The sequence below is a fragment of the Pleurodeles waltl genome, chromosome 2_2, assembly GCF_031143425.1.
Source record: "Pleurodeles waltl isolate 20211129_DDA chromosome 2_2, aPleWal1.hap1.20221129, whole genome shotgun sequence".
NCBI lineage: Eukaryota > Metazoa > Chordata > Amphibia > Caudata > Salamandridae > Pleurodeles > Pleurodeles waltl.
Window position 1 is genome coordinate 1,102,621,609 of NC_090439.1, and position 15,071 is coordinate 1,102,636,679.

At 42.4% G+C, this 15,071-nt stretch overlaps 1 protein-coding gene across 1 annotated transcript in view; it reads right to left on the reverse strand.

The window, feature by feature from the left end:
- Positions 1–448: 448 nt before the first annotated feature.
- LOC138274708 (protein brambleberry-like) overlaps positions 449–15,071 on the reverse strand; it is a 117,812-nt gene continuing 103,189 nt past the window's right edge. The window contains exons 9-13 of the mRNA XM_069219015.1: positions 11,435–11,573; positions 10,351–10,415; positions 8,239–8,405; positions 2,341–2,438; positions 449–875 (exon numbers count right to left, since the gene is read on the reverse strand). Of these exons, the coding sequence (XP_069075116.1) occupies positions 740–875; positions 2,341–2,438; positions 8,239–8,405; positions 10,351–10,415; positions 11,435–11,573 (605 nt within the window). The 3' untranslated portion in view covers positions 449–739. The remainder of the gene's footprint in view (positions 876–2,340; positions 2,439–8,238; positions 8,406–10,350; positions 10,416–11,434; positions 11,574–15,071) is intronic.

Genomic DNA, 15,071 nt, shown 5'->3' on the forward strand with positions numbered 1-15,071 from the left:
TGGCAGGAAATTAAAACTACTGCACGAATAGGAGCATGGATGGTTCATTGCTAGCCTATTAACACAAACTGGTTTTATGGAAACCAAATGGGTTGTGCTACCTGCACACCGGAGAGCACCTAGTGAGATGGCTTTCTTCCCCATATTTGATTTCTAATGTTTACACTACATTTAGAGACAACAGGCACCTCACTATCTGATGCTCTCAATGTAGGGGATTTTTGTGTTCCCTTACCTTTCCCAAAAATGGGGAAACATATCCATAAAATTGCACAAGAGACTGAATGTGTTCTAGGGTGTATGTCCCCAGAGGTGCAAATACCATAGATCCCTCTTTCAGGGTCAAGTAAGAGGCAGAAATTCTGTCTGTGCCAAATGTTTGCTAGAAGTGCTAGGTGGTCCTAAAATATACTGAAAAACACAGATGTATCAAAACTGAATAGTTTATTTACAACAACTATTTAGTATTAATGTACAAGAACAACATTAAAAGTCACATTCAGAATACAAGGTGCCATTAAAAAGTGCAAAGTGGAGAAACTGATATGATCCAACATCATAAGTACACCAGAAGCCACACCCTCCCTCTTGACAACAGAGGTCACTTTACTCAAGAAAAGATCCATTTAGACAGAAGTGCTTCTAAAAGTTTAAGAAGAGCCATGGCTTAGAAAATGATAGCTCAAGTCCAGGGCTCAGGAGACTGTGTGGCGAATCAGGTACATGAAGCTCCACGCCTTTACGGAGAAGCATAGGACACCTGCCCAGACACATGGACATGGCAGAACACCTGTCCAGAGACCGCCTTCTTTCGGCATGGATGCCCTGCCTTAGTTGTTGACTGGCACAGTTGGCGCGGTGACATGGAATTCGACCTGGATTAGGGGGGGGGGGGGAAAAAAAAGTACTAAAGTACACCTTAATTAAGCACTTTTCAACATAATGTGTACACAAGGTAACACCCTCATGGAAGCGCCATGCTGGATCGGGAACTCTTAAAAAGCAAATAACGTTTTTGATCCTTTTTTTAAGTGGGGGGGAAGGAGCAGAAGCAATGGAGGAGAGGCTGAAAACACAGGGGAGGGTGTGCAGATGCAGAAGCTACACAGGGGAAGGTGGTGGTGAGGAATCAACACTGGAAGGGTAAGCAACACAAGGGAGGGCGGGGATAAAGGGTGCATGGGGGGGCAATGAAAAGAAGCTCATGGGTAACAGAGATAAACACTGAGTGCAGGTGGAGACAAGTACACAAAAACGACAACTCAAAACTACATACACTTGTGAACTGCTTAACACACAAGAAAAAAGTAGTGCTTAAAAAGCAAGCTGTGGAAGCAGAGATACCAGCTGATCAAAGAGATGGTAAAGAGGATATGTTCTATGGGAGGGACAAACAAGATTGACAAGCTGGGACATGAATAGAACAAAAACAGTCAAATGAATGTGATAGGAAAGCCAAACAATAGTAAGCAACAAACGGTCTCCAAGCTCCTCTGTGTTCTTGGTAAACCACAACATGTCTCACAACAGACAGCGTATGTGCCATCTAGTCTGCTTCACTTGAAAAGAAGTCTCTCTAAGGGGGTGTAACACTCATTGGTATTCACCGGTGTCCATTCCTGAGGGCATCAGGTCACAGGAAGCTATTACCTATCCCATGACTATGTTAAGCTCAAGTGGTTCATGTAAGCTCAAAGTACTAAATACTTTTAACTTCCACACTTGACTCACCCCACTCTGTGTGTGGGAGCACTTTCTGTCAGAGAGGACGTGCTTGAAGCATGCTTGTGTTAATCACCCTGCTTCTTTGTTGATTTTGTTTTTTACACTTTGCTGTGTGAAGAGAGTATCCAACCCTGCTCTAGACCAAATGGGACGTTGAGTGAAGTCATGCACCACCTTGGGTGGGACAAACTGGAGTGCAGGGATACTTGGCTGGGGGAAGCGGCACAAGATGGAGAGAGCTCGAAAACACACTCATGGAGTTCTTAACAAAAAAGTAGTTCCTAAAAAGTGAGCAGTAGGTGGACACAAGTAAAGAGGCTATACTCCGTGGAAGCGAAGGACAAACAAGATGGATAAGACACGCGATTGAATACCAAGCAAGCAAACGGGAGTGAAAATAAAGCCAACCAGTAGAACTCAATGGGTGTACTCCAACTAAGTTCTTGGTACAATGCAAATAGGTCTTGTGCAACCAAACAGCTTGCACTGTGGTAGACTCACCCTACAAAAGGGACTTAGCTGAGATGTTCTCATCTGGAGGGTTTGGAAAGCACATAGACATGTGGCTGGGCAGAGGCAGACACCACATGAAATACAACAGAGCGTCATACTTACAGGTTGCTGGTAAGAGACATGTTGGTTGTGAAGGCTTTAGATTCTGAAAGTGCATCAAACGCTGTGCCCAAGTGACGCTGAGGGACTCCGATTATTGCCTGCAATATGAAGACGGAAGTAGAAAAAGAATTCATATTTGTTCCTGACTGCTAACTAGCACAGTATTGAAAAAGAAAATCTCAGCAACAGAGCTTAGTACTTTCATCTCTTAAGATTGTGTAGATGTTTTGGTAAAGATTTTCTCTAAAAGGAATCATTTTATCCCTAACCATGGTAGACATTTTCAGCATCACTACTGGATCTCAGAAAATAACAGTAGACAAACAGACTTCTCTTCCAGGAGCACATCAACAGTGATCACAAGAACCACCAAACACCTAAAGCCTCGAAGCCACACCAGTCTCCTCCTAGCTTTCCCTAACTACATGTAAGATAGATACAGCGAGCAATAACTAGATTAAATGTTAACCTGGTCATACTTGGCTTCATATTTTTATCATGTTCCTATTGGGTAGCTCCAAAAACCAATGTGTCTTCGGTGTAATTGAAAGCATTTGTAAACAAGTTGTATGATATGTCGAATGATGTCTTGAAAAACGTCTGCAGCTGATGATACACCAAATCTCAAGCATGTATAGCTGAACAAACCAATATGGTAGAAAAAGGTGGTAATGTGCCTGTAACTTTCTTTGAATTCCAATTGATTATATCCTTTGTTCAGATCAAGGCAAGAGAAGACTTTGGCACCATTTAGCTATGTTATCATGTTGGCAATGTGCGGACTGAGATGTTGTTCTTTCAACTGCCTTGTTAGCTTGCGGCATATCAACACAGATGCATACAGCTCCTTCATTTGACTTTTTGGGCACTACCACTATGGGCGAAACCCATGGAGTGGGACCAGTAGATTATTTAATTATATCATTCTGTAGTAAGGTCTCAAGCTCTTTCTCAACAGCTTCCTGTAGATGGAATGCAATTAGTCTAGGTCTTTAAGCAAAAGGAAAAACATCCTCATTGATATGCAGTTTCACTTTCATGGTCTTAAGTTTTCCCAGTCTCTAAAATAATGACAGGAACGGACTTAATATTTTGTGATGGGCATTCATGTTGTAGGTCACAGAAATCAGTCCCATATCAACAGCAGTGTTGACACTGAGTAAACAGACACTTGATGCAGTACCTTGAAGTATATGAATGGGTGTTTGTACTTTTGTCTGTGTCTCATGGTTGCTATGAATGAACCTTAACTTCACTGGTGTCGATGCAGCCAGTGTTTACACTTTAGTCTTGACAGTGTGAGATGGGGCCAATGGAGACAGTTCATTGTATTTCCCCTCAAGCATAATGTTTGACGCATCACTGTCAATAATAAATAAGGTGTGGAACAACAGTTTACTTTCAGTGTAATCTTTGGACAATGTTTGGCTGACTTTTGTGATTTTACTTGTCGACTTTGCTCTGACTCCAACTCTTCTTTGCATGCTGCCAGTCTGACATGAGCACTTTTTTTTAGGTGAACATCGACATAGCACATCAATCTCCCTCACTGTCACTGGACAATGAAACTGAAGTAATCTTGGACAAAGATTTAGATGGCGATCGTTTTTGTTTAGTGTCGATTTGCCTCAAGGGATGTTGCCGCTTGGCCTTGTGCCTAGAACGTCGCTTTTGGAACATTCTGGCGTCCATTTTGTTTTCTCATCGTGACGCACTTAGCTTTTCCTTCGCCTTGCAAACCATTGCAAAATGGTTCTCCTTCTCACAGCCTTTGCATACTTGACCTTTGGCAAGACATTTACCTTTGTGTGGAAATGAAAATCCACATCTAAGGTACAGTTTCTTTTTCTTTCAAGATATCAATTTGTGTCCTTTGTGTTTCTGCTTAGTTTTCATGTTCATAACTGACTCATTCTGGGCACATCCGGCATCTATGTCAGCAGCTTGTTGATCAGTACGTTCCTAAGTTCTGGCAGCCATTAGAACTCACTCCAGCCTAAGGGTTTCTCTCAGTATTCGTCATTTGACTAAACCTGACAGACAGTCAATAATTCAGAGACTTATGGCTTCATCATTAAATTGAACTTACAATGTGTGGCGGGAGTATCAAGTCTCTCAACAAATTTTTCTGTTTCACCAACTTTGTCATCCCCGACTGAAAATGTATCTTACGTAACGGACATTCGACATTGGATTGAACTTGAAATTTAAAGATTCTTTGATTTGATTTCTTCAGTTCGCTGCAGTTTCTTTATAACGTCTTTTACCAGCAAGATTGTTGAGGACAATATTTTTGTTGTCTATTTCTTCCAGTGCATCGATTAAATCAAACATTTCTACCCATGCAGTCCCTCTGCCATCAATATTTAGTTTTTGGAAGTATCTTCGACTGCCATTATGACCTCTGTCGGTCCAACATGATTCACCAGCCTTTTAAGCACAAAAGGCCCGTTCTTCGGCTTGGGTTGTGGTGGCCGGTGCGGAGGTCGGATGGCTCCCTTTCCTCAGGTTTTTGTAAGCATGATTATATTCTTTATATATTTGATTATCACCCCCTCTAAAATTTCTCTGCATTTATCTGTTGCTGCTTACACTGTTCTCTGTACCTTGCTCGTATTTTCCATACCTCGTTGTTACTGCCTTTAGCGTTTCTCTGTACCTAGTTGTTGCTGCCTTTAGCGTAGTCGTACTGTATGGTTTATAACTCAGTGTCGCATAGTGGTCATTCACGACCTTACTAGCAAGTTTCTGGCCAATGATGCATAAACTTCTCAATGAGACTTTTGTTCTTTTCAGGAGCTTCACACTGGCAGGAGTGGCGCTTTGACTCCACATACACCAAACATCGATTTTCACTTCAACTGAACGCACAAGCAGTTTGCTGGACCACAAAAAACTCTGAGAGCACGGTCAATCTTCAGGTTATGTATCCTTAATCTCTCCAGTTGTAGCATCCTCCCCAGCCTGGGTACTGGTAAATGTCTAAGCCACACGCGGAGCTTGGTCTTACACTCTCTTTACTGCTCTGCAGGTAACTGTGAACTCATCATTCTAACATGAAATCTACTCACCACACCTAAACACTTATGTCACAGTTTTACGGAGTCCATCAGGAACCAAAAGGTTCCAGTCATCGTAAACTTGCAAGGCACTACAGCTACACCCATCCAGGAGTGGGCAGGCTCACTCGCTGTGCTTACACTTGCTATACACCGTACAGGAGCTGGTCTGACAAAATTTACAAGGGCTACTTTGGGTTCCCCAGTCCACCCTTGCTCCGGGGCTCAGGTATATTCCATCAACAGTCACACACATTCTGCGGGACACATACCAAGAAAGTCTGTTCATTTGTGTAGTCATTTGCATTTTGTCGGTACAAAGTATATCAAAATGGATACCGAAACTGCATTAACTGTAAACCTTACATTTATGAGAAAATCAGAGGTGATAAGACAGATCTTTTTCATTGCTCACCTCAATCTCCTAAACCAAGACTCTGAACGGCAAGTCATTAGAAGTGGCTGTGAGCAGTAGCATTGGTCAGCCATATATCAGAAGCCAAAAGAAAACCCTTAGTGTTTTAGATCTCAACAAGTGACAGTACAGACCATGGGGTAGATGCCAGTGAAGTGCTCTGTAGCACTGATGGCACAACATTCTTACACACACCTTAATAATCCAGGCTGCAGGTTGCAGCCGTAAACAGTAATCTCCAGGTATAATATCTAGTTTCTTGAGGCCCCACAGAGGAAGTGCTTACATCGTCCTTGTAGATTCAGAAACCCATTCCACTCCAGAGCTAACACAAAGGAACTTGCTGACTAATATCAATGCAACAAACTGCAATCAGTTAGGTCTTTGAGAAAATAATAAATAATTTTGGACAGATGCCTACTTCAGCCCTCATAAGTGGAAGAATGTCACCCAGCCTTACTCCACTTTAGATCGAGCTGCAAAGAGCTTTACTCTAAAATGCAACAATAACACACAACGGTAACATGAGCCTTTGGGCTGTGTTACAAGTGAGGTTGCACTCATGTAAACTCAAGCAGTTCTTGAAACCCATTTCCCTCTTCTGCCAGTTAGGATATATGTAGAAATATCATTCTTGCTGAATGTAAACTAATAAGGGGTAATAAAAATCATTAGTCAACATGTACGATCATTATACATTTTTTAATATATGCTGCAAAGGAGACTTTAATAAACTAGCGTACTTTCCGTCTATTAAGAACAAGTCTATTCAGGTCGCCTTAATTTCTCTTATACAACTGGGCAACCCGTGTTCGCCAAATAATTTCTTTCATTAACACTTGCGCGTGCATACTCCTCTACCCCCATATTTCCCCCAATCCTCCCCCCGGGCCAGAAATTAAAATCAGGATGTTAGGAATTCATGTCAGAGAAATACCTGTATATCATGCAGGAGACATTCCAGTCCCACTAAATATTCTTTCTTTTTTTCATAACAAGTGGACCTGTGTGTGTTGGGGGGTGGCTGTTAATTTAGCCTTTCAGTAGACTGAAGGCTCTCCATTTCATCATATCCCCAAGATGAAGTGGGCCATGGTGTTACAAGCTTGGAATGACTGTTAGACAGGTGGCCAAGGCTGCAGCCTCTGGAATTAGTGGTTCGAAGATGTGCTGCTTGATATCCGGCATCTTACGGAGTGAGGCGATGGACTGTTTTGTGTGTTGGTGCTGAAGTCACCACTGAGGGTGAAGTATGAGGATTCGAGTGCTGAATGGAGAGAGGGCTGATTAAAAGTTACTCTGGTGAAGTTCTTGAGTCCACCTGTGCTTGATGCTCAGTGGTAAACAGCAGGTAAAGAGGTCAAATGACTTGGGTGTTACTTGATCAGTAAGTGCAGAGCGAGGGCACCTTGCAGGTGATGGCTAGTCCTCTTCCTCCCTTGCACACAGTCTAACATCCTCTTCTCTACAGACTGCAACATTCAACACACAATCAGGTGTTGGATGGAGATCCAAGCAAAGTTTCTGTGATAAAGAGTGCATCTAGGTTGTGTTGTGACATCATACACTTGCACAGAGCATGGATGGCTGCACCGAGTGTGCTGAGAAAACACAAGGACTATTTATAAAAGTTACTCTGGATTTGGATTTTGGATTTTTAATGCAACATTTAAATAATGTATGATTTAGGTATATGTGAGTAGATTATGTTTGATAGTGTAGAACTATAGGAGCAGTGAATTAAGCAAGTGTAGTGGCTATGTGGTAGTGGAGATGGCTGTCGGGTCATTTGAAATGTAGTGCTAGGAATTTACTTGGGAGTCTCCATGTTGGAATTAAGTTGGCATGCAATTGGTTGAGCTGCGATTGTGTAAGTGGTGGCATATTGGAGGCGGCAGAAAGGGTGGACAACAAAACAAGCACAAGGGGAGAAAGAGGGAAAAAAAAAAAAAAAAAAAGACAGGAGCAAGGAAAACATACATTCCCACGGAGTGCTCAATAATTGTTTTTGGTAAATAAATAAATAGTGTCTGCTCAAGTATGAATGAAAGGATACAACTCATCCGATCAGAAAAATGAAACAGCAATAATCTGGGATAAAATAAACTGAAGAAAATGGAAAGCCATCAATTTTTGAGCAGACAGCCAAGATACCCAACAAAGCCATCCAAAATGAGCAAGGGCTGGAAACAATGTGTCAGTTATAGACCGCTTTAGTGATAGGAGGGCAGTGACCACAAAGGCAGCTATTCATTTTACCAGTAACATGGCCCCAACTAATGGTGGTGTCATAAGGCTACTGCCAAACTCACTTGTGTAGAGGCTCTTGCCCTGCGTACCACGTAACTAGCAACAGGTCTCAGCAGAATACCACTGCAGGCTCACAAGCTACCACGTGACACAAGTACAGCTTTACACACGCACCTGTTTTTCTAATACCTCGTGGCTGGCAGAATAGATATGGCGTAATTTCACAATTGGTGTAAAATTGACAGGCGTTCGTACAGTGTTGTTCAGCTGCTTACAGACAGATGGCGGAGCATCCAGAAGAAAATCACACTTAATCAAGGAGTCATTCTCCAGGTGGGACCCTAGAAATAAAACATGAGACGGAGCAAAAAGTAGTATCACTTTTCACATGAACTTTCAAGGAACCATAAGCATCCCATGCACCAACAATGTTATCCCATGCAGCTCTGCCATTGTACAGCAACCCCTCAGTACCCCCTCTAGAACTCACCCTGCTGCCAACTGCAATGCTACAGAGGTTACCCATCAATGCACTGAGCTTTGCATCTCAATGAAACACTAACCAAATGTAAAATGTGCACCCCTCACAAGGTGGCTATACAGCCCCACTCGGAAGAAGCCTAACCTTTAAAGAAGTGAACCTCAATGTCCACCGGTCAAAGCAATATCCATGTTCAGGAACTTCTAGCCATGCCGCATCTTTTTTGTGGTTGTTCACAACTTCTGGAATCACAAGGGATGTCTAGCTGACCACAGGAGCCTCTTGTGCTAGCCAAGGGAAAAGGGAGGTTGAGAGGGCTGTGGACGCTCAGCTATACTGAAGGTCATAGAAAGCTTGCACCTCTCTCAAAGGTCTTCACCTGATTTGTTGATCCTGGAGTGGGAGAGGGTAGGGCAACTGCAGTGAGGAGTCTGAGCATCTGTTGCATGCCAATGGTGCCACAGGTTGGCCCATGCAAGGGATGAAGGAGGAGGCTCTCACTCTGAAGCCTCACGCTTCGCCAACTACCAGGACATGGCAGAGCATGCAGGAGGTACAACTCCACAGGTGTTTGAGGCAGCTCGCTCATCCCCTCTATTTATGGTACTCCCTATAGTAGGGTGCTGCTGGGACAAGAACGATGCTAAAAGCAACATTGTAACATGTCTACCAGGGGACATTTTTCCCACTCAACTTTATTACTCTACTGGTACTACCTGGTGGCAATAAACTGATTGATTCCAGGAGGAATACTGCATTCGTAGCCTCAAATGTGGAAGTATCATAAATGAGTGTTGTGCTGTCTTCATTGTGATACATGCTCTCTAAGAACAACAAAGTCTTACCTACACAGTTCCTACATCTAGAGGATGTGGGAAAACATACGTCCTTACCCGTTTACCCAGAATCACAAGGCAGGACCTCCACATCGAGGGTCTTTGTGTCCACAATCATTCTGGCGGCCCAGCAGGTTATTATCCTTGATAGTTACCTTAAAGAACTACTAAACAATTGCAAGGATGCAAAGGCTCACTGATGTAAACAACATCATCTGGTCATTGTGCTCAAATCTAAAAGAAAACTGAGTGACAGATGATCTTTCCACAAACTGGCTTTTGACAAATGACCTCAGGACTTTGGGAAGGTGGATACTGTGCTCACTAGAACTGAAGTGATCCACCCAGAGCATTCCAGGAGGAACACCTCTGGGACAGAGGCTTCACAAGAGAAACAGGGTGTCACTCAGGGTGGTCCTGCTACTGGTGGTAGTCTAGTGGGACTACAGAATTGCTTATTCCATCAAGGAAGAAAACAACAAAGATGATGGAGAGAGAAGTGTTTGACTTTCAAGACCTCCCTAGGTGGGAAGAGTTGGCCTTGTTGGGCGTCACACTTTGGAATAACTGCAATCCTAGACTATGCACAATCTGAAAAAACACCTGGAAACGTCAGTGTCTACAGGGAAAACAAGGCCTTAGGATAGAGGGTCTTGTTGTAGGATCCAGATGCCGTGTCTCGTGCTGGAGTAATTGCAATCTTGAACCCAAGCATAGTCAGATGGCAAAACAGCAGAGAGCTTTAGTGTCTACAGGCAAAAAAGGACCTTGTATGGCAGGAAGATGACAAGAGGGTCTGACCTCATTTTTACTAGTTAAGCACAAGAGCAAATTTTGAGCACATGGTCATGAGTAGGGAGAGACAGCTTAATAGGTTTAACCACAAATAAGGAACAAAACGGATAGCATGGCACCAGTTACCAATATCACCCCCAACTGCCACCCACTACCCACGTGAAGCTTCTTTACCATGTGAACTTTTTGCGTGTTCCAGCTCACTCTCATCCTCTGGCAAGTCTGCAGTTTCTGGTGCTCTAGTGGGGGAAACAGAAAGAAGAGTAAATCGGATTGGATTCAGCTAGAGCAGTGCTTTGGTGGGAGAGGCTTTGAACATGTCCATCTACACATATTTGCCATTCCTTCTTTGTAGGAAACCAGTTATCAGTAATCAGTCTTGTGGCTGTCAGTCTCCATCTTATTTATGTGGGTCACATTAATTGAAACATGTTGCAGTGAGGTTAACAATTTCTTGCACTTTTTTAGTCTACCAAAGATCACCCGACAAGACATTACATTTTTATTGTTAGTCTGGAACATGACTATGTAATTTTTGAAAATGTGTTGAGGTTTGGTTGTGACTAGCAGAACTTTTACTTACAGGTGTTTGTTGGTCCCTTTCTGAACCATTAATATGTTGCTGTGGATTACAAATACCCAGTGGTTTTTTATGTTAATTCTCAGGCTAAGACAGTTGTCAGCATTGATGGTTTCAGGATGCTGCTTTAGAGTAGCACATCTGAAGCTCGTATTATTTTTGGAATTGATGTCAGCCAGAAATTGGTTTTGCAAGCTCTCTGGGGCTGCCCTTTGAACGTGGCTTCCATATTAACTATGTGGAGTAGGACCAACCATGATGTATTGGATACAGTCTTTGTGATGTAAAATAAGGATGTTGGCGGTATTTTTAGTAACATGCCACAAGATGGACCTGCAAGTGAAGCCAATGGGCTGTGGGCCGGGGGCGGGGGAGGGGGGGAAAAAATCAGTGTGGCTCAATGGCATGATGTTATTGTGTTGTGATGGGACTAGTACTAGCAGTATACAATGTCATCAAATTCTCAGAGCCAGTTTCCTAGACTGTTTATTGAATGTGCATCCACATGATTGTGAAGATTGGGGTCACTTCCTCGTAAGGCCCTTGATAATGAAGGAATAATTCAGGTTCACAAAGCCTCTTCTCATGACAAGTAATCAGCTGTTGAGTGACAAAGGGCTACAGGACCGCACATTGAGATTCAGAGTAGCATCATTCAGTTTCCCAGAAACTACTTACTTCTTTGGAGTAGAGTAGCGTATATAGCTATGTGGAGCTTCTTTTGGAGGGACGATGGCTGGAACACTCCCAGAACACACATATTTTTGCCTCCTTACACCCATGATACCATGAATGAGGCAGACCAGCATCCAGTTCCCTAATAAAAAGAAAACTAATTGTGACCATGAAAAATTTAACCAAAAACTAAAATTAAGTCAAGAAGAATACATGCCCCTCACACTGCCCCATGTCCCATTTCTATGTAGAAAAAATGTATATTTATCAAGATAGCAATGTTGAATGTTTTGATGTATCAGAACACTGCAATTCAGTAGAGTTAAAGTCAAAGCTGAAACAAGAATATACAATTTAGCAAAATCTTAAAATGAAGGACAGATTAGAGAAAGGGAGATAACTGAAAATATTGTAGGTATAATATGTGGCTACCGCAAAGGCAGAATCTGACTAGACATCAAGAGTTCAACCACTGATCCAGAACGTCACTTGCTCCTTCCACACAGTCCTTTTAAAAAGTATCTCTAGGACCAGCTAATTAATCACTCTTAGCTTTTGTAAATTTAAAATAGTTATTTCTCTATATCCAGTAGCATACATATGTGCTCTCTTCAATTCCAGACTTTTTAATCATTGATAGGCACGGTAACATATATACCAAGCACCAGGATTTCTGTAGGAAATGAGGCACTCCAACAGGATGGGTCACAGGTAAGTTAATTTCTTCTCATACAGGAGCAGCCACTGCCAGTAACAGAGATCCCTAACTTCTTCTAACTGCCTTTCTTAGAACCTTCACAACCTTCTTATACGGACAGTCCATCTTCACCATTCCACCCACATCCTGGCCCTTCCAGGGTCGAAGATAGAGAACACAACACCTCTCCCCCTTTCGGCAAATAATACATTGTTCCGAGAAAAACAAAACAAAAAAACTACACAATAATTCCTAAAGGTTAAAAAAAAAAAAAAAAATAGAAACATTCTTATATACATATGTATACATATGCATGCTATAGATTGAGTAAATATAAACTCAAAAAACTAATACAATACATTCCCCACAAATGGCACATGAAAGGTAATATTTAACATTCTGAAAATTTTGCAGGACAACGTTTGGTTCTTGAACTTTTTTCTTAACACGTCTTCAACTCCCTTGGCACACAATGCATTTCTAGGAGCATTTTCAAAATCACTTGGAACCAAATCAGCATCACAAATTGGCACATCGATTAAAACATTACTCTCAGCTACACTCATAGGAAGCAGCTCAACATCATTCAACCCAACACACCCAGGACTTCTGCAAACAGAAACCATGCTGATATTCCAAATTTTCCATCCTTGAACTTTTACGCTTCATCTTCAACAGGATGGTTCACAGGTAAAGTTATTTCTTCTTATACAGAAGCAGCCACAACCACTGCCAGCAACAGAGGTCTCTAACTTCTTCTAACCCCCTTTCTTAGAACCTCCAAAAACTTCTCATACAGACATCCCACCCGCATCCTGGCACTCCCAGGTTCAAAAGTACAGAACAACACTTTCTGTCTGGTTTGCTTTTTACTCTATCTGTAAAGATCCATTATTTTGTTAATGGAACACAGCCCCTGCCTCAGTTACGGCTCTAGATTAGTTCAGATACCACAGTAACATGCAGCCACCACAAGCACATCAGAGATTAATTTAGCACACAAATCTTTACAAAGTACATTAAAAAAAACAAAAACTACCTGGACCAAAGGTTCTAGTAAAGTGCGTACTGTTAGAATATATTTTAGGATTAAAATCAGCACTTCATATCGAGTAAAAAGTGTTGTTCTCAGTCATTTGTGGACCAATGTACCCCCACCATAAATGTGTGTCCATGTGAGTATTTGTATTACATTATAATGTCAAGTTATTTAACATAGTCTGTGTTGGTCCTTACATGTACAAAAACCATTGAAAAGGGATATTTTGATACCAAGTTGTCTTGTGGTGACCTTTTTTGCTTTAGAGGAAAGAATGGGGTGACTTATGGCACCTGAACTAGTTTTGTGGGTCCATACCATCAGCCAACAAGTTTCAACCTCTAACTCAATTTCCTCCTGGACCTCTGGTGTTCATAGGCTCAGAAAATAATAATAATGGCATCAATAAATTATTTTGTGCTTACAATGGTGCTTTACATGTGCCCCTTGACATGAAGGCTAAGCAAGAAAGAAAAAAAATCTCAAATTGTGTGATTTTGTCGGAAGCGCTATATGTTTGTTTACATGTAATGTCACATAAAAGGGCAGGAGTATTCCCATTATGCACCTGTGGGGGAGAGGGGTTTAGGAAGAGAGCAGGAGAACGGGAGAGCAAGAGAAGGGGAGAGCAGGAGAGGAATCCTGTCAAAGGGGAAGGTCGTGCCCTCTGCCTATACTTAGCGCCTGCTTTATCCACGAATTCCCTTATAAAATCAGAAACTCAAAGATGGTCTCAGGGTCTGTAGGTCTCAATTGCTAATATCACTTAGAAGGGTCCCTCGAGGTCTTATGTGATAGGGGCTGCTGTAGTCATGTCTGTTCCAGGGTCTTCACCTTGGTCATGTGCAAATAATTGAATTGGGTATATCTCAGTCTTGTATTCCTAGAAACCCTACTGGAATATGCCAACATATTTCACCATTCTGAGTCCACTATATCCCACCCAACAATGTCTCCCGCATCTGTTTGTTCTTTAATAGGGGCTTTTGGACTGTGTGCAGTAGTGCCAGATATAGCCACTTTACCAAATGTCTAGGTTTTCCTAGGGTCAATAAGCTCTGTAATACTATGTGTCTTTCCTGTTCTTGGTCAGTGCTCAGGAACAAATCTTTAAAGGAGTGTGTTAGCGCTCGATATGTTAGAAATTAGCTCGGGAGTAAATCACAAGGTTTTACTAGGTCTGCTAAAGGTATGTGTCCCCTGTTGAAAGCAGTCTCCCACCGTCGTTAGACCCACCTCTGTCAATGATACAAGCTGCTTATGTGTGAAAATGGTTAAGGGGTCTCAGAGGGGGGAGTCCTACCAAAGGCAGTGCCTGCACAGAAATGGAAATCCCCTTCAGTCTACCAAGCACACTTCTCCAGCACCATAAAGCCACCTCAAACAGTATCCGCGGGGTTGCTAGTGGTTTGTTAAGTAATTTTGGCAGGAGAGGCCCCTTAATACTCAACCTAGATGAGGTGGGACATCCAGGGGGGTTATCACCATCCAACCACCCTGCAACCCATTGCAGCTGTGCCACCACATAATATAACTCAAAATCTGGTACACCTATTCCTCCTTTATCCAGGGGATTGTGGAGGACCTCCGGAGAGACTATTCCAACCACCATCCCAGATTAAGTCACATAGTAGTGAGTCTAGTCGTTTCAACCATGTGGACCATATTTTAACCGGCAAATTTACAAAATAATACTGTAGTCTGGGTAGCATAAGCATTTTGGCTAGGGAGATCCTTGCCACTATCAGCAGCTTCAGGAACCTCCAGAAGTCTACACAGGATCTAAACGATCCAAGGGTGGTGCCTAAGTTAGGGTTTTGCAGGTGTGTTAGGGAGTGGAATATCCTAATACCCAAGTATTTAAAGGAGACAAGGGCCCAGACTAAAAGGGAATACGTGCTATT